The following is a 23,406-nucleotide window of genomic DNA, read 5'->3' on the forward strand; positions in this document are numbered from 1 at the left end:
ACATAGAAGGGCTTTAGAGCAAACAGAAATAAATTGCTGGCTGGGGATACTCAGAAGCAGGGCCAACTTCTGTCCTTTATACTCATGGTAGGCAATACTCAGTTACCCAGTGACCCCATGAGTGCTTTCATGAACAATCTCGATAAAGATTACCAAGATTTACCTGGGTAAAGCTTTCAATGTGTGTAACCTATTGCAAGGAATACATCCAGGAAGTTAGATCCTAATTCTTTTTGTTGTCATCCTATGTGAGTGTTCCAATTTAAACAATTAATTAAATAATGCCTCACATTTCACAAGCAGGAGGAGGAAGACTCAGATGAAGACCATTCTCAAAGCAGCCATGAGTTGTCATCTGGTCCAATGTCTTGCTTCCCGGTTGAAGAACACCTGTGTTACTCTCAGGAGGAGAGTGAGCCTGCACATGTCTCACCTCTGGATGAAAAGAAAGTTTACAGGCAAACAGCCTTGTCTATGTCCAATTTACACGAGGCAACAATGTAAGTTCCCACGTTTTTCCCATGTATTTTTAAAATGTTTCATGTAGACTTTGTAAATGAAACATGAACAATGCCTGTTACACAGGGATATTCTACACCAAAGGAGTGATTCAGCATTTTCTTATGTGAGAGAAGAGGCAGAGCAGATTTGTTGTTTGGGCAGCATACCTGTGGTTTGAGCTATTTATTCAAACAACTTTGTGCCAAGTCCAGGAAGAGCAAGGTAAAGGAAAGTAAGCAGATAAGAGAAATAAAGACAGCGTGGTAGATACGACATAATGGCATCGTAGAGATATGCAGACCTACCTTTAACTGCTGCAAAATTTGTAGCTATCTAACTACTTAGGTTCTTACAAAGCTGTCATAAAACTGGACAATAGTCTGCTCCTCTGTGTGTGCATTGGGACTGACTGTGTGAGTGACATTAAAAACGCCAGTAACCTCAGGCATACAAACAGCAACAGGGGAGCTGCATGAAAGGTCATACAGCAACTGGTCACATGGGAGGCCACTGGATGCATGTAAAATCAATTTATGCCGTGCCTAAGCCTAGTTATTAGTGCCTGACTGCTCTGAAAACTTACCACCACCCTCCATTGCAAAACCAAAATAAAGCCCTCCTTATGATTTGTAGTAGTTAAGAATTTCAGATTGCATGAGACAACAGATCTCAAGATGCCCATATGCTGTTTTCACTCCGTCAAGAAACTTGTTGAGGACTATGCCTTCCAGGAACAGATATGTTCTCATAGCTTAGGGGATGGTATCTTTTTCTTGTGTTTTGATTGGGAGTTCTTAGATGCATAAAGGAAGCTAACTAGGCTTCACCAAAATTGAGAATAAATAAAAATTACTTAGATTTCTATGTAAATGAACTCTGTGTGCAATAGTTTGCTCACAAATGCTGGGAAGATATTTCTGTGCATTTTGTTGTTATGCAAAACCCCAATAATTACCAGGTGCAAATGCCATCACAGAGTTCTTTCTCTGCTTAAAAACCTTATTCTCTGAACACTAGCTAAAACATGGCCTCCAAAAACGATGCTTCTGGGAACCACTGGCATTTCCACTGCATCACAGTAACGATTGGTAACAGCTGCAAACATGAGCAGGGCTTGGATGTTGATTTTAATTCAGTTAAAAGAGATGCAAAGCATTTCCTCCTGTGCGATACTGAGCTGTGTCAACTCCATTAATTCCACAGAGAATTAAGGCCACTAGCAAGACTCAGTTCTGAATGCTTTTCCTCCCATGTTGACCACAGAGTGTCTGCATTCACTTTAGTAGAAGGGTGAGAGTACCAGTAGAAGGGGAGCAGCACAGCCGTGTATGGTGTGAGGGGTGTGGTGGAACGTGTAGGGGCACTGAGCTCAGTGCCTGCCATGGCCCAGCCCAGCAGGTTCTCTGTTACCCAAAGCCACGGCTTTGACACTTCCCAGCATGAGGGGGTCCCATGTTCTTGTCTCTGTCTTACAGGCCCGTTCTGCTTGAACATCTCAGAGAAACAAGAGCTGATAAGAAAAGGCTTCGCAAAGCTCTGAGAGAGTTTGAGGAGCAATTCTACAAACAGACAGGAAGGTAACTCACCAGCTCAGCAAAAGCCCTTTCCTGTTCCCTCTGGGTCCTCTGTGGGGGTGTTTGTTTCTGCCAGGGTGGGCACTCGGGGCTGAGCAGGACAAAGAGGCTGCAGCTGGGGACTGGAAAATACCGTGGAGGTGTCCATCTATCTCCCTGCTTAGTTCCTGCAGGATGTGGTCATCCCTGAGGATGGCTTGGGGCTGGGGATTGGTCTAACCCCCCATCTCAGCACAGGATCTTCCCTGAGCTGAAGGGAAGCTGCTAAAAGACTCTTCGTGAGGGTGTCAGTCTGCAGGAATTACACTTGGCAGTTGGGCCATTTTTAAAAGGCCAGGTTTTGAAAACAGAAGTCACTGTTTCTTTCACCCATAATTAAATATCAGGTACTTTTCACTCTTTGCTTTTCCTCCTCCATTTAGCAAACCTTTTCCTTGAAAACTGTGGAGGGTATGGGCAGTGGTAACTGGTAACAGTTTTCAAAGCACTATGTTGTAACTTCTCTGGACATGTGAGAATCAAGTGATTATGCTTGTACAGCTGTCAAGAAAGAAAATCTTCTGCCATATGAAAATTCATTATTTTAAATAATACTATTTCATTTCTGTCTGTTAGAGCTTTTTGGTCCTGTCAAATTATCTTTAGTTGTTTACAGTTAGTAAAAAAAAAAAAAATCCAATTCTCATTAGTTGTTGCAGAATTAATTTTAAAGACATTTTCTCCTCTTACTCATAAAAGTGATGGCACTGTTATCTGGTTTTCATAGGAGTCCTCAAAAAGAAGATCGGGTGCCAATGGCCGAGGAATACTCCGAATACAAGCACACAAAAGCCAAAATCAGGCTCCTGGAGGTTCTCATCAGTAAGCATGATATTTCCAAAACAATTTGAAGTGAATGCAATGCTGTGATATTGTTCTCTAGCAAAAAAAAAACAAGTAATGAAAAAGATAAAGTAATTTTACAGGTCTTGGTCTGCTGCACAATTACTTGACACACTGAGATTTTTGATGCACTTTACCAATTATAATAGCTGGGATGAGAGAGGACAGCAATATGCAAGAATATTAAGCACAGGTGAGTGGACTATAGTATATATTTTTCCTTTTGAAAAAGCCTTGAAGTGCACTGTGAGAATATTAAGAAATGAAAAGGACACTGAAGTGTTGTAGCTCCTCAGTTTGACCTGCTCTAGAAGTGTGAGGAAATGCTCTCCAGGTTTTTAGTACATCTTAGTACATTATAATGTACTACGTTTGTTTCCAGAATTAACATGCACTAGAATTAACTATTAATGACGGCTCTCAATGTGCTGATTAAAGGAAATGAATTAAAACAAATTAAGGGAAAACTCCAGACATACGCTGGCTTTCAAGACAGAGTTGGCATTCAATTCCAGTAGCTTCAAAAAAAGGTGCATAGAAAAAAACCAGTGCCAGGGAGTAGAGCAAAGTGATGCTGCTTATGCAAAAAAAAAAGGACAGAACATGATGGCCAAATGGAACTATTGGTTTTTTAGAGATAAGAGAAAAAAACAGAGGTTACTGGGAAGAGAGAGACCAAATGTACCAGCTGCTGTCCTTTTCACTAGTTCACAGGACCTGGCTCACAGAACTTAATAAATAGATCAACTAACTACATGCTAATTTTGATTTTTGTACGAAACTTTGCACTTTGTTTTGCCTGATGCTATAACATTCGCTTTTCTGACTACCAAAGCTCGTTTAGACGCATGCACTTTGTAAAATGTTGAAGTACTTCTTGTGTTATAAATTGCCACATATATATATATATTAAAACAGGACTAGATTATTGCATTATGCTAAGATATTTTGGATAGATAAAGTACATGGTATGTAAGTGAGTGTCACAGTTATCTGATGAGGACTGCTAGACTTCTTGTTTACTGAAAATAAGATTATAAAAAGTTATTTTTCCATTGGAATTATGCATATTTCTTAACTTTCAGAGCACCACACTTTGTATTATTAAGGAGAATTTGTCACTCTTTGTGATAGAGCATTGGTGTGAAAAGTGGACTGTTAACAGAAGGATTATCAGCAGGTTTTGTATTAGAAATGAAAAGCAGGGGGATTCTGGGAAATACCTAGCCCAGACATAAAGGAGGGAAGAATTAATTAGAGAGAGAAAAAGGGACTTGAGTAAGTTGAATCATGTTTAGTGTTTTGCTTTAACTGTCACTTTGTATTGACCACATAGTATAAGCAATCTGTTTTCTATCTTGGTAAGAAGATTTTGATTTTATAAAGCCTATTATCTACCAACCACGTTTGTACTTATCTTGCGTGTAATGGCATGATTTTGAAGATGGACACATCTTCAAGTAGTTTGGAGGAAAAAATATGAACACTAAAAAAGGAATTTTTTATTTCGCAGACGGTTGGTTGTTTCAGTGTACTGACTTAATAATTTATAACTTAACTTTTATGAATCAGAAATGGTCTTCATAAATCTGTTTTAATTGAAGTCATCTAGAGCAACAGGAACAGATACAGAGCTATTTGAAGTTTACAAACTACATCTTTGATAAGGGAAAATGATTTAATGATATATGTATACAATTGATATTAAAATGTAATCTATATATTCTATATGATTGTATAATATTTTATACAACAGTACAAATAAAATATTTTTCTATTATATTTATTATGTCGAGACACAGTTTCTGTTTTCAGTTAGCTAATATAAATAACATAAATAACACTGTCAAACAACACATTGGAAGTGCTGACATCTCTAGGCTCTGAAATTCAAATCATGCTGCAATTACAACCTTTCATGCTGTTCAGAGTTTTCCCAGTACTTGTTCAGTAGTTAAAATGAATGCATATTTAAACACCATTTATAAGCCGTTATTTTTATTTTGCTAAAGCAGTTTATATAGGATTTTGTTATGTTTGGCAAGAAACAGAAAACAATTTTTGCAGCATCTAGGGATAAATGGTTGCCAGAAAGAAACCCAGGGCTTCTAATCATTTAAAGCATCGGGGCAACAGAAGGGAAAGAGGGAGAGAAGAAATACTAAGAACGCTATTGGAGATTTTGAAGACTCGTGTTTGCTTTTGGTGAGAGCAGCATGTGCATGCTTCCGACAGAAACGTCTGACTATGGACATGGGCAACAGAGGTTGGAAGGCTCCTAAGGAACGAGGGAAGTTTTAACGTCCAACACTGATATTGCAGGTCTTGCAGCTGGGATCTTTCTTTGCGTTTGCGGTAGACAAGCTCATTAGTTGGTGACCGGTAATTTCCGCAACTGTGCCGAGGGACAGATCCACAGGATCGGTGTAAATTACTTCCAAAATAACATCCTGGGCGTGATGGTAAACCATGACACCGTCTTCTTCGTCACAGGTCAGAAATTTATTATCTTTTATATTTAGCTGAGGAAGGCGCTGCTTACAGAACTCATCTCCCGGTGACCCCACGGGGGCGATCACGAGGATGACGTAGTGGTAGGCTGTGTACATGCAGTAGAAGTCTCCAAAGTACAAGTTAGTATTTGGGTTGAAGAGTTTTTCAGCTGCAATCTCATACCTGTATCTTCCATACGGTGAATCTTGTGGTGGCTTCCCAGTGTTAAACTCAGTGTTGCAGCTAAAGAAGATGCCTTCCAGCTTCCCGCTGATCGGAGAGCCATGGCTGCCACTGTTATCCTTAACAGAGGGCTGCATAGCATTCCCGTGATGCTCTCTACAAATGAATGACTGGTATTGTTTATTTTGTAACACATGGTAAAGAAAAAGTGGAAAGTTAGGACATCATGCTGTTTGGAAACAGTGCTGAAGGGACACAAAGGAAAACTGTTAAACTGAAAACGAGGTTAGTGTCATGATCTTAGGACCAAGAAAATCAAGTGACATCAGACTTGGGAAGAGCTACAGTAACTCCTGCTCTAGGGGGAAATCTGCTTTTCCAGTCCGGCTTTTCTGTCAGCTCTGTGGATGTTACATGCAGGCAAAAAACAGCGCACACAAAAAGCCCCCAAACCACCGATATCTTTAATTAGCTCATTTGTTCAGTCTTCCACTACAATTCTAACAATAAACGCATGTTGAGTATTGCAAGTCAGTCACCATATGCTGAATGTACTGTTTGTTAATGTGTATTTTTAGCACAGGCAGTATATAGTTCATGTAGAAAACTGCCAATGAAAGTTATTTCTGAAAGATGCTTTTCAGAGAGGTTATGGGAAGGAATGTACTGTCTGCCATAGTCTATTTTCCCCCAAATGATAATTTCCAGTCTAATTTGTCTACTGCTGACTTCAATCAGAGCAGAGCTGGGCACAGAGGCAATTTGGTTAGTTTCCATTTTGGTTGGTATCCAGCTCCTGCAGTCACTAGTCCTAAGGGGAAAAAACTGTAAGAATAACTTTTTTTTTTTTTTTTTTTGCAAGCTGAGCTCAATTTCATTCCAGTGAAAACGTACAATGTACAAGTGAGTTTTTAATCCTCCAAATCTCAAATTGCACTCAGCAGCATGAGGCTGCTAAACCTCGGAGAACACTCCAAAACACCTCATCTAATCTTCCTTAGCACATGAGATGTTTTGTATAGCAGGACATTCCCCAGAACTTGTGTCTCACACCTGTCTGGAAGTGCCCCAGTGATAACTTTGACTCTCTCTGCACCTGCAACCATGTGATGCCCGAAAGGGAAATATCCCCTTTTGTAAGTCCTGCAAAACATATCTGCTATGCACCCTTAGAAAATTGCCTTTATGCTCACTGAAGATTATAGATTAAAAATACATGAATCTGTGGGAGTGGAGAGTCCTATATCCCCCTCTTGCTTTGCTTTTACTTTTTTTTTCTTTTTCTCTTTTCCTTTGTTCCTTTTTTTTTTTTTTATTAGGAGAGGGAAAACTAACCAAGAAATACTGTTCTCTCTCTCTGCTTTTGACTTGCAAAAGGTCCAGGTAAAATGGTGCTGCATAGGAAAAGGTTTTACTTGGTTAATATGGGAGGTAGCAATCAAAGCAAAAAAATTCAGTGTATACCTACAGACCAGCTCTAAATCAGCTCAGTAATGTCTCCAACTGTGGGGTTTTTTTCCTTGTTTCTAACTTCTCATCAGCACATTTGACTCTAAGAGAAGTTCCAACAGTTTTCTGGGCCATTCAAACATTATTTCACAAGACATTGATTGGGTTGGGGGGTATAATTAGTATTTTATGAAGTTATTACTATGGAGAAAAAAAAACCCCAAAACCTAAAAACGTGAATCAGCTTGGATAACCCCCTGAAACATCTACAACCTGAAAAGTCAGACGGCACTCAGTGAGAGTCAGTTCCATTTCTGTGGCAAGATACTGACATCCAGTGGCCAATTAGGCTAATTATAGGTCGCCCTTTCAGGGGATCTGAGCTGCTTAGTGCTGCTCCCAGGTGAGGTAAACAGCAGTGACATGAACATCACTTATGAGCTCACACTGCAGACCCTCCATTTAGGGGCTGCTGCTTTAGCTCCGTGACCAGTTGCTTGTTTGCCAATGCTACCAGAGCTTTTCCAAGCTTGTTTGCTAGTCAGGACACCACAGAGGCCACTGGCAGGCACGGTATGACAAGGAATATTCCCTAAAAGGGAGCATGTGGTTGGTTATCAACATAACATGCAGAAGGGTGTTTGGTGGAAGGACCAGCCCTTGTGACCATTTTAGACTATTTCTGACCAAAAAAAGGCAACCATTAGCCAGTTACAGGTGGTGCAGCTTCTCTCTAGCCTCATAAAACACAGCTTTTTGTCTCTAACTCACTAACTGAGGGAAAACAAACTCACAGAATCACAGAGTATGGTGAGTGTGGAAGGGACCCACAAGGATCATCGAGTCCAACTTGTCTCTATTTGTGTAGAAGCAAGAAAGAACTTAACAGGAGGGAGGGGAAAAGATACAGGGCAATTAGTTGGAGTCACATTTGGCAGAACAAGGCCAAACCCACAGCTATAAATGCACCTCAGTGGCAATTTTCAACACTAATAAACACAAAGGCAGATGCACTACGATTACATTGCTGAAAACAAAGCGACATAAGAATCGGAACCCCCACAGGCATTTCCCTTCTGTGGTATCTAGTCCAGGATGGCAGCTGAGCTTCACAAGGTCCTCAGAGAGCCTCAGCAATCACAAGTCATTTCCTACCTCCACTGATTTTTGCAGCTTTGTCGCTATGTGCAATAAAATAATCCTTCCAAAACACAGAAGGGGAAGAGCAAGCCCATGCTCTGGAATATACAATACACTCTTGGAATCAATCAGAGACACATGACTTCAAAACAGGAATGTTTCCAAGGGTGGTGGAATCTGTTCTTTGAAGCTGGATTGCCTGGAGTAATTTTTTTTCTTCACCAGATTTAAAAAACTTTCCATTCTAGACAGGTACTGGTGTGACACATAAAACAGAATTATGTGGCACAGCAGGAGCCCCATCTCCCAGTGCATATTAAAGAAGCACAGTCAGTGCTGCCACCCTTCTGACACTGCTTACCTCTCATCCATGTTCTTCTAAGGGTGGAAGGTTACCCTGTGTGGTGGCTGGTCCTGCTCAGTCAGCACATGAGCTTTGACTCCTTCTATCAAAAACTCTGCTTTCCTCTTGTGTGTGAGGGCACACTGGGTTCTCCAGCAGGAATAGGGAACCTACCTCCAGCTATCCCATTTATTCATTCCAGCTGAGGCATGGTGTCTATAACTGTTTAAACATCATCCCCTCTCCCTCTACATATGATCTATAAGTTAACACACAGATTGCAGAGCCCATATTTACCACATTAGGGGATGGAAATGTGATGGTTCTACATGGAGAGCAAATATTTGAGATGGAACTCTTATACGCAGGCAAATGCCTATGCACACAGCTGTACACTCCTACTCTCACTCTTAATTTCTTAGTGCAGTAGAAATATTTGGCTACTAAACACTGTTATGATAACAGACACTTTAATCAGGCTGCACACCCTGTGAGTACCCCAGTTTCTGCCACAAAACACAGACTTTTATTGCCTAATGGAAGTGGTGAATTAAGCAAGGTGGAAGAAACGAGCTAGTTATATTTTATTCTTTGCTGCCTTCTGAATGGGCTATAAAGCACCCAGACATCCTGCTCTAGCTGTAGCACAGCTGTCTCTATTTACTTATTTTCATTACTCCCTTAATTTTCCAAACGATTTTTGCATATGTTTGCTTTCTTACCTGATATAATCAAAGTATTCTTTGTGCTGATTCCGATAAAAAACAGACAGTTTGAGCATACGGCCTGCAATCACTTCAGCCTTTTCCAATAGCTGTGTTAGGTGAACTTTTGAATAATCTGCAAAGAAAAGACAAACTGCTAGTGCAGGGGACAGGAAAAACCACAACACTCACCAAAATCTACACAGACATGCAGACTTAAAACTGGGAACAGAGTCTTGGTAACATATACATCACATGATGTCCCCAGTTTCCAATGGTGGCAACAAAGAAATGGCAGGAACATGCATGTGTGATTCTCCCCACTCCTTCCCCCACAAGGACTTTGCAAGCCTCAGGATTTCCTGTGTTAGAGCTGGTTTCTCTGTATTTGGGACCACAGAGGAGCTGAGAACTGCCCTCTCTGGCTGATGTCAGTTGATTAACACACCAAACCTCAGCACATGCAAAGCCTAAAGTTAGAATTCCGGTTTCCAGGTGTGACTATGAAGCTCTCCCAGCCTAGGCAGCACTGCTAGATGGCCAACCCCCTCTGGCAGCAGAGCCAGCGCTAATTGCACTCATCCTGTGGAGCGTTTCCTCAGCAATATCACCTGCTGTGCAAAACTCGATGATTTCACTCCACTCGGAGACGACGTAGTCGCCGTCCACCTGCTTGGATGCCGTCTGCACTGCCACGGTGTACTCTGTCCTGGGGCTCAGGAACCAGTGCCCACGCACTGTCATAGGCAAAGGAACGGCTTTGGCCACCAATTTAGTGGGTACATCCTGATGAAACGAAAGGACAAAACAACACACAAGTCAGCAGCACAACCAAACCAATCCACCCTTTCCTTCATTGCTGTCGCAAATCCCCAACCCCTGGCTCTTCTCTGCAAACCTGAATCACTTCTCAGTCTGTTGGTGGCTGAGGACAGTGGGGTAAGGTGTGTGCTAAGAGACACGGTGATATCTTGCACGTATGAGTTTATTATTCATTCCACATGACTACAGACTAATACTATTATATATAGCCCAAATATGTAATTCAGACTAGAGCCCTTTGGGTTTAAGTATGCAAACAAAGACATGCTACTGAGCACGAGGGTATCTTAATTTAGGAGCTTCTTGTGCTTTCATTTCCATTGTTTTCTTTCAGTCAGTGTAATCAAACAAAATTCCTGCATCAATCAGTCCACCTACTCTGCTGTTGGTATCTTCCAAACCAAACTTCAACAGAGAAAATTAAACATGTTGAAGAGTAACTATGTCAAGTGTACATATATCAAAATATCCTTATGTACAGGAATGGCCAGAACAAGTCAAACAGAGAGCTTGTGCCTGTCATTGAGCCTCTTGCTTCCCACCCCACCACTGTTTCAGATCCTCTGTTTTGCTTTTCCAGTGTATCACAGCACCATGGTGCAACAAAGGAGAATAACTGCTTGTTGTAGTTGAAATACTTAATTTCTACAGTACCAAAGACAGTACAGAACACCAAGGGAAAGAAAGAGTTGAAGAAGTGGACAGTTTATGCTACAGCTGTGGGTGAAAGGACTCATGATGCAGTTGATTCTCTGCACCATGTAGCCAAGGAGCTGTGATAGAATGAGAGGTATCTATTACTGAATATTCATCAGTAATAACAGAAGAGTAAGATGGCTGCCCTGTGAGAAGTGAGCATTTTAAATAAAATCCATTACTGTCCATCTATAAATACTAGTCCATACACATCTACGTACAAATACTAGCATAACAGTCCCTTAGGGAAAAAAGGAATTAGAAAAGAGATATTTTCTGTTCATGATCTGTAAGCAAGACCTGAATTTGTTTTTCCTTTTTGTCTTCTATTACAGAAAAATACATTTTTCCTATTGTTTTCCCATTAGCAAAATATTCTTCAGTTTCTGTATTAAGAAACTGTAAAATTAGCAGCTTGTGATAGTGGAAGAAGTTAAATGTGAGTGAGTGATAATCAAGGGTAATATTTTCTTGTCATGATTTCTTTTTTGATTATTCTCATTTAAATGAAATAACAGTTGGGAGAAAACTTTATCTGTAAAGGAGACAGTTGTGCACTCTACAATAAATAATATATAAAGGATGGAAAAAAATTACAAGGAAAAATAAAAAGAAACCCCAAATGACATTTAAAGCTACCCCCCTGAAACTATATTGCAGAGGCATCCTGCTGGACTGAATTTGCTACTGCTAATGTAGTCGGCAGATGCTACAGTCAACATCATTAGTCTTCCTGTCATCTCTTTTTTGGTTACGGTAAAAACAGCTTCCACCTGGGTCAGATCTCTGTGATCACACCCCAGTGGTGGTTTTTGCCCCCATTATTTTTGTCAGTTTTCATGTAACATTAAAAGCCTTGTTGCTCCCAGGTGTCAAAGCCTTACCTTCCTGCTGTGCATTGGGAACCTCTTCTAACTGTACCAAAAAGGGGGCAGACTACCTAAAAAAAAAGGGAAAAAAAAGAAAAAAAGGGGCAGACTACCACATTAAAATGAGGGATTTATCTCTTGCACAGCTGGGGAGGAGGGGCAGATGTGATGCTTTTCAGAACTCTCTGTTGTTCTTTTTCTAAGCAAACACATATTTTTTTTTTTAAGGCCACTATACTGGCCTTTAATGTTCACATTGAAATTCCTCTGGGGATTCTCCATTTGTTCCTTTCATCTCCCTCCTGCTCAGCCCTCTTTCCTGGCTGAGCCACCAAAGAAGTGCAAAGCAGGTGCTGTGCCAGCTAAAGGACAGGCAGGATTCTGGAGTGGCAGATGGGAGCTCCAGCACCCGCACCCACCAGGCAACTCTAAAGGTACCGAGATGGCCATAATTTCTAAGAAGCTCTGAGTAACTAAGCAGTGAGGTATGTGAGTCACACTGCCTCTCTCCGTTTTAGAATAGAGGCAGCTTTCAGTTTCCAGCTTTCTCCTGTTATGTTTTCCTTCCTTCAGCCAGGTCTGCTTGTAGAACACGTTGTGGGAACTCAGCACACCCAGGTTCTAAGCCTAGTTTTGCTAAATATTTGAGCCTTTTTCCTATTACATAGAATAATCATATTTCCATATCTTAAAAAAGAGAGGAGGCATGCAAATTGCAGTTTAAGAAAAGACAAAGTCTTATTACAATTCTAGCCTTGCATACTATTACCAACAGAAACCTCCTCCTTCACAGATATGATGACAATAGTTGTAAATAATAAAATTATAGGCTCCCTAAGTATGCTGAATATACTTTATATTTGCCAACAGAAAAAGTATTGAAAGGATGAACCATTCATGGATGCTCTCCTGGGTACACAAACAAACAAAAAGCTGCCTTTGCTGAGGTATAGCATCTATCAGGTTAAGTCTACATCCCAAGCCACTTACTCAAGTCAGAAATAAGCTGGTCCTCTGGGCTAATCATCTGTGAGAGAGACAGGCACTTGCAGACAGTGATTTACCCTACCTGTAAAGCTGAGTAATGATGGGTATTTTTCCCCTGAAGATGCCATCTCCTTGCACAGCCTGACTGCTGGATGACTCCTAAGAGTAAGCCTCAATGCTGTTTTTCACAACTAAGCAGTAGGGCTCACTCTTTTCTGTCTAAAAAGCTCTGCTAGGAGAAGGGGCAGAGGTATCCCTCACCCTCATACAAAAACTTTGTTAGCAAGTCAAGGGATGGGTGGGGACTTATTTCCCTGTGGGTTCTGTGAGGATTCAGCCCCAGTGCTGCAGCTGCCAGGGATCAGCTCCCTGCCCTGAAGCTGAGCTGCAGCTGGGAAGTACAGCCAATCTTAGAGTGAGGAAGGATGCTTGTCTCTAACCTCACTTGGGTGACACATTTTGAATTCAAGCATTTTAGTTTATCAACAAAAGTTCATTCTAGAAGGTGTGTTAAAAATTCCTTAGTACTAAAGATGCATGAAAGCAAACATGTAAGTGCTCTGGCACAGAGTTGTTGGAGTATCCACTCTGTGCCCTTCTCTTGCCCACCCTGTCTGCTCTCTCTATTTCTGTCAGTCAGGCCTGGGAATAAAACAACCAAAAAAATCAAACAAAAAATTCTCTACCAAATCACTGACACAATAAGTAGCAAGAAATTTTAAGTAAATTCTGACAAGACACCCAACTTATTAATCATTTGAACTGGTAGACTTTAGTCTCCTGTTCTCACAAATCCAATTACCTATCTCTTTTGACTAAACATTTCTTCACAGTAAAAAGCTAGGGAATTGCTGAGAAACACAAAATAAATCTAACAGCCTATCTTTATTATGATACCAATATCCTTTTTTCCTCCCTCCATTTTAACTCTAGTCTTATCACTGTGATAAAGATTCTGAAGTGCATATAGTGCTTGCTCTACTATAAAATAAATGTTACAACTTTACACTGGTTGGTACATGAATGAAAAAATATGTAAAATAATAAAATGAAAGAAATCAAAAAGAATCCATCCTAGTAAGCATTTATATTAGAAGGTATATTTATTCCTGCAGTGTAAAATGGGAATTCAAATTCAAAGGTTGTCAGTTCAAAAGTAGTAAGAAAAAAACAAACATAGCCCTGCTTTATTTGCTATTAAAATTAAAAATGGGGCATAATAAATGCTTATTATAACATTAGGTTCAATAGTGCTTCACACACTTGTTCCTAGCAGCTGCAACATCCTGACCAACCATGTTAAACTCTCGGTTTCAAGCAGTAGTAAGTGATGTTTCATTACACTTAATGCATATATTACTTCCAACTGCAATAAAAAAAAGTCAAATAAGGAGATGTGAAAATTATACACCTGCTATTAACAGAAATCACATAAAAAATACTCACAATAAAAAGCCTCAGAGAAATTGGTGGAAATATTTTCTGGTTATTCCTCTGGCTTAGAAACCAATAGTAATTTAGGTATTGATAGAATTACAGCCCTAATATTTGCCTGGACAGTTATTTGTGCCCTAGCATACCTTATCTTTTAGAGATATTGCCAACATTATTTTTAAATTTGCAGATGATTGTGTTGTTTAATGCTCTGTCTCATTCCATGTTTCTCTAGACACCCCAGCATTTCAACTGTTCTGAGGTCAAAGCAAATTTTGCTGGATTTAATAAGTACAGATTTTGCAATGCCTTCAACATGTCCCTGCATCAGTGGCTGGAGGAAAGAGGCCAGATGAATATTCAGGTCACAGTGCTGAATGCTGCAAACTAAAATTGCTGGAAGCCTTCCTAGAAGTGCTTTAGAATTCGTGACTCTTCTGTGGAAATGACATGTGTTGCTCTCAGGAGTCTGTCACTGAACAAGGACAGGCAGAGAATACATACACTGTTTAAATAATCATACAGAACTAGTCAGGAGTAAAAATGTCTGCCTTGCAATACATTGTACAGGTTCCAAAACTGTTTTCAAATGAAACAGAAAAGGTAACGTTCAGTTCTCTGTGAAATAAATGTATTTTTGTGTACACAGACATAGACTAGAGACAGAGAAGGGATTTCAGGTGAAAAAACAGTCCATCAGATTAATCAAAACCCACCTTTTCTGGATGTCCAGTGCCTGTGTCCTATGGCCTGGCTTTGAAAGGTTAATACAACACTGAGATTCAACTGTTTAAAATCAAGTGTTTCCACCTTGATTTTTGAATTAAAATTACCTTGTGTTTGAATTTGTTGGAATTCTTGTTTTCTTTCTTGTTGAGATCGATGAAGTAATGAGTAATGCGGTCCTTGGATTTAGAATCCATGTCCCAAGAAATCTTGAAGGAATCACACGTGATGTTACTTATTTTGATGTTGTGTGGGACTGGAAGCTCCTCCATCTCTGCAATCCCACTATCTTGTGATTTATTCCCTGCACAGAAAACAAGCATGATTTGTTCAGTTCAGAACCTATTTGGTAACTGGTTTGTGTGTTCCAGCACATCACAGCTCTGAGCAGCCTTCACAAAGGCTCATGGGTGCTACTCAGCAGCAACTAGTAGGTACAATTATGCAAGGCTTGATGTCAGGGATGGAAAACGTTGGAAAGGGATGAAATTTCTCAGGTGAATAAGCACTAATAAGGTGTGAACTGGCTGCATAGGCTGGCTGGCATCACAACTATGTGCATTTGCAGGCTGAGAATACAAAATATCTGAAGCTACAATGTTTAGTTAAGATGCCAGCAACATCATCCATATCTATTAGTGAAACAAACACATCAAAATCATCATCCCAAACCATTTTTCAGGCACAAAGCAAACCCAGTGTCTTCAAGGTTTAGAGATGGTCTATGTATGTGCACATACGTATGCACATATATAAAACACTGATACTTTTGAAATGAAACAATTAACATTAATCAAATTATTGAGCCACAGCAAAAGGGACATACACAAAACCTTCATTTTCTGGTCTTTATTCTTTCCATTTGCCCAGCTGAGACCCTGCAGTTTTCTTGGGAAGATTTTTCTAATTTCTAAGTGCATATGGTAGATGAACAAATGACCATTGACCCCAAAAAGCATCACAGGTTCTAAATTTAGGTCTTCCCTTAGTTCCCAAGGCAACCTTATAGTTCAGCATTCTGTGAACATTTAAACTCAGAAACATTAGGTGTTCTTGCACTTACATAAGACCAAGTCAAAAGTGAACAAGCAAAAAAAAAAAAGTTAGAAATATGAAAAAATTAGTGGGTTAAAAGGAAAAAATCTAGATGATGATGTAAGAGAATTAGTAAAAAAACAGAAAAAAAAATCAAGCATAGGTAAGAACAAATAGAAATAAAGCAGAAAAACCCAAGACTAATGTGTGTGTAAGAAAGAGGGGAAAGCTCCCAAATTCTGGCCAGATGAGGAAGATGGGAAGCTCATGCGGAGATGTGAGGCACACATTGTCAGAATTATTCATAGTCACATTTAATTATAGAAGAAGATAGTATTTATAGTTCCTTCATAACTGGTAAAAAAGCTGACAAAAACCTGAACTCAGAAGGTGTTTGGTCAGTAATAAAAATAAAAAATCTGACTTGGAAAACATTAGGAACACGTCAACCTCTCAACATACGCTGTCAAAGAATTATTCCAACACCTCAATGCAGGAATATTAAGGTTGGCCTGATTGTTCAAAATTCTCCTCATAGATATGAGAAATTCAATCACAGAGCCTGCAAAATTCACAGATCTCCAGCTAGTATTCTGAATAATGTAATTTTACTGATAATTTCAAGAACCAATAAAACCACTTTTCTATTTTTGTTACATTTTAAGCATTTACATCTATTGTCTATTCTTCGAACATCCTATTGTTGTGGGTTTTTTTCCTTTTTCACCTAATACCTCAGTCAGATAGTGCAAGGCCTTGCTCAAGATGCCCCCCTATTTGTGCCATACACAATGACATTTTCAACAGCTGCACTGGCTGCAACACACTCGGAAATACCGGTCATTACTGAAAGCTTTCTCTTCACAGGAAAGACGTGGTAAGTGCTTTTCCCAACATGAGGTTTCAGAAAGCCAGCAGGAAGAAAATGGCACTGCTTTCTTTTGTAAGCAATTTGTATTGGAAAAGTGACTGAAAGCTCTGTCAGGGACACTGAAAAGGTCACATGTGATTGCTCTTCCAAGAGTGAGGCTCTGTAGTCAGTTTTTGAGGTTCTCAGACAAGGAGAGCTGGACAGACTCAGATCCCAGCACACTGAAAACTGAATAAAGACCTGAACAGACATGCAATGAGGAAATTCAAGCCATGTATGTCCACAAGACATTAATGTGCAACTTAAAGTGAGCTTCTACACCCAATACCGAGGGCCTTGGCCATGGTACAAACAGCCAAGGTGGTTTAAGCTTCAAGAGACATGTGCAAAGCAGCAATGACCACTGCCAAAAAGTATCACAGATGAAAAAAGGTTTTGGAGAACACCAATGGCAAAGAGCAAAATTGCTTCTGTAAATAGGTATTGCTTTCTGTACTTGGAATTAATCTCTGCATCTTTGAATGTCTGCACTCCCAAGGCTTTTAATTTATAAATTAAGTAAATGTCTAGAAGAAAATCTCCAGGTAGTTTTTAGCAATAATGTAAGTCTGAGAAAAAGAAACCAGTTCCATTACTAAGTGCTAAACTGTCCCTTTTTTGTGATGGAACAAAATCCAAAGTAAACACTTCCCTGAAATCTTTAAAGCTCTTCAAAAGCTGAAAAAAAATCATTTTACAGATTTTGAAATACAAACAGAATATGAAATGAGAAAGTAAAATACCTCACAATGATCACCATACTCCCATTTCCCTTCCGTTTAGAATATCTGTGACATTTGTAATGCATGCATAGATTTTGGTACATATTTGTTTAGCCCTGAATGTCAAAATCCATTGAGTTGACAGGCAGGGAAGCTGATAATGACACATGCAGTATTAATAAGGAGGACACTGATTCAATATATTGGTAAATGGTGAGGCTTGAATAGTAATTGATGTACCATTGCACAGGAATGAGTTAAAAAAGGACAGAGCATGAAAAGCTCTTGCTCTCTTAGTTCTGACAGGTCCTGGGAACCAAATACACCAGTGACCAGCCAGGGAACCCAGGCAGCATTCAGACCACCAAGAATTTCTGAAGAAGCATTCTGTTCTAAAGCATAAGTTCTAACTCACAGTCTGGGTCCTGCAAAAACTACTGCTTTTCAATGTTAGGAACATGTTCTGTCCTAAGATGTACTGGAATATGACATAAAACTTTTAAGAATTTATCAATATTAGAAAAGCTTTACAACTACTGCAATATACAATTATCTGTTATATGAAAAATGAGCAATAATGGGCAGAATTTTCAATAGTGGAAAGATAACTTGTATCTAAATTTGGAAGTCAGGTGTTTGAGAAAATACTACTGTCTGCTGATAAAGTGGGGGTTCAAATGGGGTGTGATAATATTGTCAACAAAACCAAGTAAAAATGCTGTCTCCTAAGAAGGCTGCTTAGAATTTACCTGCTAGTTAAAACCAGAGACCTCAGGTGTGTGCAAAGTGAAATGTAAGTGTCATGGAGCTCAACAACTGACTACAAATGTAACATATTGTACCTTGCCTTTTTTCTACTTTTACTTTGGTGAATATTTTGAATTGGTTTTCATACTGGAAAGCACATCCACTTCAAGGGTCAGTTTAAAGATTAGATCAACATCAGGAAATAGGATGTCTACTAAAAGCAGAAACAGCAGCTGAACTTACTCAAACCCAGCACATACTTGCCCTAAAGCACTCCAAAACACCATCTGAAAGGGAGTTACTGCTGTTCTGGATGTGAAAATAGGTGGAGAAGGCCTTAGAACTGGCTGCTTTCATGTTAGTCACTCAGCACTTCACTGAGGCTAAACTGATCTTTCTTTGATGAAGCATCACAGTGCAGAAAAAAAAAATTGAGAGTAGCATAGGAAATGTTGCTCTGAACAGCTTCATATCAAATTAAAATAGATCAGCTTCCTGTTAAAATGGCTACTTCATTTTGCTTCAACACTGGAAGCCACTGTGGGAGCAGAAAAATGCTGCTTTCAGGTCTCTTTTGGGCAGGAACATATAGAAGAGCTAATAGTCAAATAAATCTGATCTCCCCTGCCAAAAAAACCCAAGGAATGTCATCCCTGTGCGCTGCAGGAACAGTTTTAACAAAAACCCAGCAAAAAGGCCCAGTCATTTTTGACCCATATAACAACAAGTCAAAGAGCACTCATGTGCTCACAGGTCACGCTGGAAGCACAAGACTTTAAACTTCTTCAAAGCCAAAGAATAAATACAACATGCCGGCCTTACCGAGATCAGCTGGAGAACTGCAAGATGAATGTTTTATGCTCACAGGCTTATCTCTCTCTGCCATATCCAGAGTTAAATTTCAAGTTAAATTGTCTAATCAATTTTAAAGCTGTTACAACACTTCTGCAGCTGAGCCAAAATGCTGGCAAATGGGTAACAAACCAATTTTATTTATATGCACATAGACACACTTAATTTAGTATCCTCATTATATCTTCTACTTACATAAATTATCTCTGAATGGGAAAAAAAAGGCAGAAAATTCTCATTGAGCATTCATGGCTTTCATCTGTCACCACTGGAAACAAATGATAAGACTTGGAAATTGGTAAGTCCACACCAAAAATGTCTGGAAAATTATTATTTTTTTTTTAATTTGCCTCGTCACTCAAAAGAAATGGAACCATGACATCTGTAGCAGTGGAAGGATGGTGAAAAAGAACCTTAACACAACCTCTCATTGCTGGATACCAAGCATTCACAATCACCAATTTTTTATTATTCTACAATTCTTGACCATATTTTTTCCTTAGTTCTAAAAATGCAGACCATCACAGCAGGGCAAGGGAGTATGTGCCTACTGGTTTTTCATTTCACAGACAAACTGATTATGTTATCCACAAAAGAAATCCTGAAAGGGCTGATTTGTAATCCACCCCCTAAGCATACTTTCAGCTCACAGAAGTGAGTTTTATAAAACTAGACCGATAAAATAATACATTTCTGGGTTCCTGTGACCTTGCTTATGGAAGTTTTGACTCTGATATTACCTTGGCAAATACATTCCTGCTATTAAGCACCAACAATGGAAGCAGTATGCTCTCCATGTAATGAAGATAAAGACTCCCTACACACACATTTGTATTCCCCACAGTTTGAATGTAATTCATTGTTTAGAAACGTTAAAAAGACAGGTTCAGCTCGAAGGCTCTGCACCAGACACGCTGCAGTAGAATTTCAAAGTATTCAGAACTCATGCATTTGCATTCAGCAAACCAATTCCCACCCTCTTTGCCGTAATTCCATCCATAATACTGCTATGCCACCTTTCACAGTGTTAACTGTGGAGCTTGCTGCACTACGAGTATGGAAAATCATCCAGCAATCAAGAACCAAATCCTCAGAAAACAGAACCTGCAAAGCACTGCTTACAATGACATCCATTGACAGGGAAAAACCCCTCAGATATTGCTTGTACTCAGTGTGAAGTAAACTCGTTAAATTCTCATTCAACTGCAATGATGCCCTTCAAAGCTGGAGAAATTAAAAGAAGGCAGGGCCAGGTGAAATCCTTTTCTCCACTGGAGCCATGAAAGCATCCCTTCAGTAACCATGGATGACAAAATAGAGTTGTAAAATATTACTGTTTAACTGCAATTTAGACTTACATACTAGGAGGAATGATCAGCAAAGTAATTTAGAAAGCTTCTCAGATTGCTATCTTCCCTTCATGGGATTTAGAATCAACCAATTCCGCTATTTATCCAATATCTGGACAAAAATTATGCATTCATTTTACACTGAAAAAATGTAAATATCTAAACACATTTTGGAATAAAGGGGTGTGTGGGGGGGTGTCTGAAATATCCCTCAACCAAATTCAGAGCTGTGCTAAGTATTGGTGGAAAGTTCCACATCCCTGAAGTGAAGTAAATGTGCGTTATATCACAGAGCCCAAACATGTCAGGAGAACAACCAATGGAAAAGAGAAAAAAAGAGATAAAATGGTTTTTCCTTGCACTACTTTAAAATCTCTTGTCAGATGTGTTTCCTGCTAAGGCTTTGTCCTTCTGTCCCTCAAGATGCAAATTACATCAGCTTAATGAAGTGTAACTTACGGTTTTATTTAAACCTATTATGAACCCTCCTCAAGATGTATAAAATAGATTTCCCTCTTTTGGCGTCACCCTGGAAAATCTCCAGTTGTATGGACAAAGACAAATCATCTGGTTCTAAGTTTCTATGCACTAAGGGATAAATCTTCAGTGCCTTTAGAGCCATGTTGTGGGAAACATGGACTTGTGATGCTTTTGGAGCAGACATTCAGAAATCACTATTATGCTGCCAACACCATTGCCAAGGATCTTTGAAAACACGTTCCCAAAGGATTTGTAAAAAAACATTGAGGCATTTTGGGCTGTCAGTTTGTACTTTGTGAATCTCAAGCTTGTCCTTGCATTTGAAATGATTGCTATTAAGAAGTTTCTTTATCTGAGGATGAAAGTCTTTGCTTTCAATATGGTCTAGACTTAAAACAAAACACAGCACAAACAGTGGAAGGCTTGTTAGTGATGGCTATTTCCAGTTACAACCCTGTCTTTCCCAGCTGGAAGTTACACAGAAACATCCCAAGAGCTCAGTAGTCTGGCTACCACACTCTCAGCTGAGGGGCTGACAGCTAAGTACTTGGGGACAGCAGTTTCCTTAACTTTGATTTCACAGTGATATGCAAAAACCTCAGTTTAATTTGCCAGAGGACAAACATGCAATCAGAGATTTTAAATAAACATAATGTTAAAAGTCATGGAATCTAATGTTTCCCAAAGAATTTAATTGAAAATACAGAAATGTCACTACTCGTTATAGTCAAGGCACTCATTTAAGGCTCAGTTAGAACTTGGTAGATGAACAGCAAAGTACATAATGGGTCCTGCTCAAATGCTGACTGAAGGCTGGCTCTTCTCTGAATTTATCTCTAGCAGCAACAAAGGAGAAAGCAGTTCAAGACACTTGCAAAAAATGAGATCTTTTGATGCTTATATGATGAAAAAGGGCTTTGTGATGGGAAAAAGAGTGATGGAAAGCTAGGTGATACAAAATATATATTTTAGGGGAACTACATAGACAATAAAGAAAGGTAAGCGTGTGTAACATTCCAAGCTTCCAAAGAACCTCCACCTCTAACACTGACCTGTGTCCCAGGATCAAAAGTTTGCTACAAAAAGAAAGCTCAGATTCAGTGGTAATTGCTCCATTCATCCAAACTGTGTGTCTGTGCTAAAGCACCTCAGAGCAGCCTCTAGGTTGCTGCAATCTTTTATGGCAGGTAAGACATCCCGAAGCTGCAGAACAAACTGGGAAAGACAAATGTACAGGGAACTCCTGGTGATATCCCACAGACAGCAACTGGGAGGCAAGTCAGTGGAACTGTTGTCATGCCACTTCTGTGTCACCACAATATTCTCCTACACTGATTTAATTTCATGTGGTTCACACAGTTTGGTTCAATCCTCTGGCTGCTGTCACGCACAAGAGAGTGCACTAAGTGCTGCTGTGTCTCTAGGAACACACACAAGATATTAAGCTCTGCAGGTACTTCTGGGAGGCATCAGCTCCATGAAAACCCAGGAATTTGATAAGGGAAATGTGGCTCAGGTTCGTGAGCCAGAAATAACCAAGGCGAGACTGTACCCACGCAGCACAAAATTAAAAGCTCACACTGGATCCTTAATGCATTCTGGGAAGAGATCTGAAAATGTGGATGAGGATTTGCATTTTTGAGACCCCAAAAGATCAGATTTACATCATACGCAGATACTAACAGCACATGTAAAAGACACATTAAAGCCAAACAAAATTTTATAATATAAATCACATTTTTAAAAAAAAAAATTCACCTTGTTCAGATCTCAAAATACATGTAGTAGGGAAATTGGAAAATGTTTTTCTCAAGTTAATATTTTCAATACCAGGAGAGACATAAGCTATGATCTTTTGAAGTAGAAATGTTTGATGAGAGGGGATCAACTTCATAAGAGCACATAGGTAGCATGACATAAGAAATCCTCTTACTGGATATGGATACTAACAACTAAGAACAACTCCTTTACAAATAGTAACTCTCTTAAAAAGAACAGAAACAACCTTACATCTTCTCAAACAGGAGAATTTCTACCTTTCCGTGTCTTGATAATTCAGCTGAGAGGTTGTATATCAGATCGATAAAGGTAAAATATTATGTTTGTTGCTATAGAAATCAGATATAGACTGACAATACTTGAGTGCTGTAATTGAGACTGAATTCTCCAACTTACTGAGAAAGTATTTCATTTCCTCAAAAATTCAATAGGAGGGAGAAAACTTTGTTCTGTATAACCATCAAAAGTGACAGGGAAGTGCCAGGAAATTACATATTAGCTGCATATTTGAAATTTAACTAAGCAAAAACGCAATATCATATTTTTCTCCTGAGCTCTGAAATGAAAGGGTTCCTGTCCAACTGCTAGCTAATTAAAATTGTTTTACAGAGTCAGGACAATATGTCCCTACCAAGCAAGTAATTAACCTGAATACCAAGAATTTCAACGTTCACTGCAACACCTTGCTCAAGAGAGACAATGAAATACAAAGACAACATTCAAAAAATT

At 39.4% G+C, this 23,406-nt stretch overlaps 2 protein-coding genes across 9 annotated transcripts in view; one reads left to right on the forward strand and one right to left on the reverse strand.

The window, feature by feature from the left end:
• Positions 1-4,739, forward strand: part of FAM13C (family with sequence similarity 13 member C) — a 60,163-nt gene extending 55,424 nt beyond the window's left edge. For all 5 annotated transcript variants that reach the window (XM_064662412.1, XM_064662413.1, XM_064662414.1 and 2 more), the window contains 3 exons: positions 301-500; positions 1,977-2,078; positions 2,842-4,739. In XM_064662412.1, the coding sequence (XP_064518482.1) occupies positions 301-500; positions 1,977-2,078; positions 2,842-2,965 (426 nt within the window). In that variant the 3' untranslated portion in view covers positions 2,966-4,739. The remainder of the gene's footprint in view (positions 1-300; positions 501-1,976; positions 2,079-2,841) is intronic.
• PHYHIPL (phytanoyl-CoA 2-hydroxylase interacting protein like) overlaps positions 4,533-23,406 on the reverse strand; it is a 58,299-nt gene continuing 39,425 nt past the window's right edge. For all 4 annotated transcript variants that reach the window (XM_064662427.1, XM_064662423.1, XM_064662424.1 and 1 more), the window contains exons 2-5: positions 14,911-15,107; positions 9,881-10,055; positions 9,288-9,405; positions 4,533-5,789 (exon numbers count right to left, since the gene is read on the reverse strand). In XM_064662427.1, the coding sequence (XP_064518497.1) occupies positions 5,255-5,789; positions 9,288-9,405; positions 9,881-10,055; positions 14,911-15,075 (993 nt within the window). In that variant the 5' untranslated portion in view covers positions 15,076-15,107 and the 3' untranslated portion in view covers positions 4,533-5,254. The remainder of the gene's footprint in view (positions 5,790-9,287; positions 9,406-9,880; positions 10,056-14,910; positions 15,108-23,406) is intronic.

Source organism: Pseudopipra pipra, chromosome 8, assembly GCF_036250125.1.
Source record: "Pseudopipra pipra isolate bDixPip1 chromosome 8, bDixPip1.hap1, whole genome shotgun sequence".
NCBI classification, from domain to species: domain Eukaryota; kingdom Metazoa; phylum Chordata; class Aves; order Passeriformes; family Pipridae; genus Pseudopipra; species Pseudopipra pipra.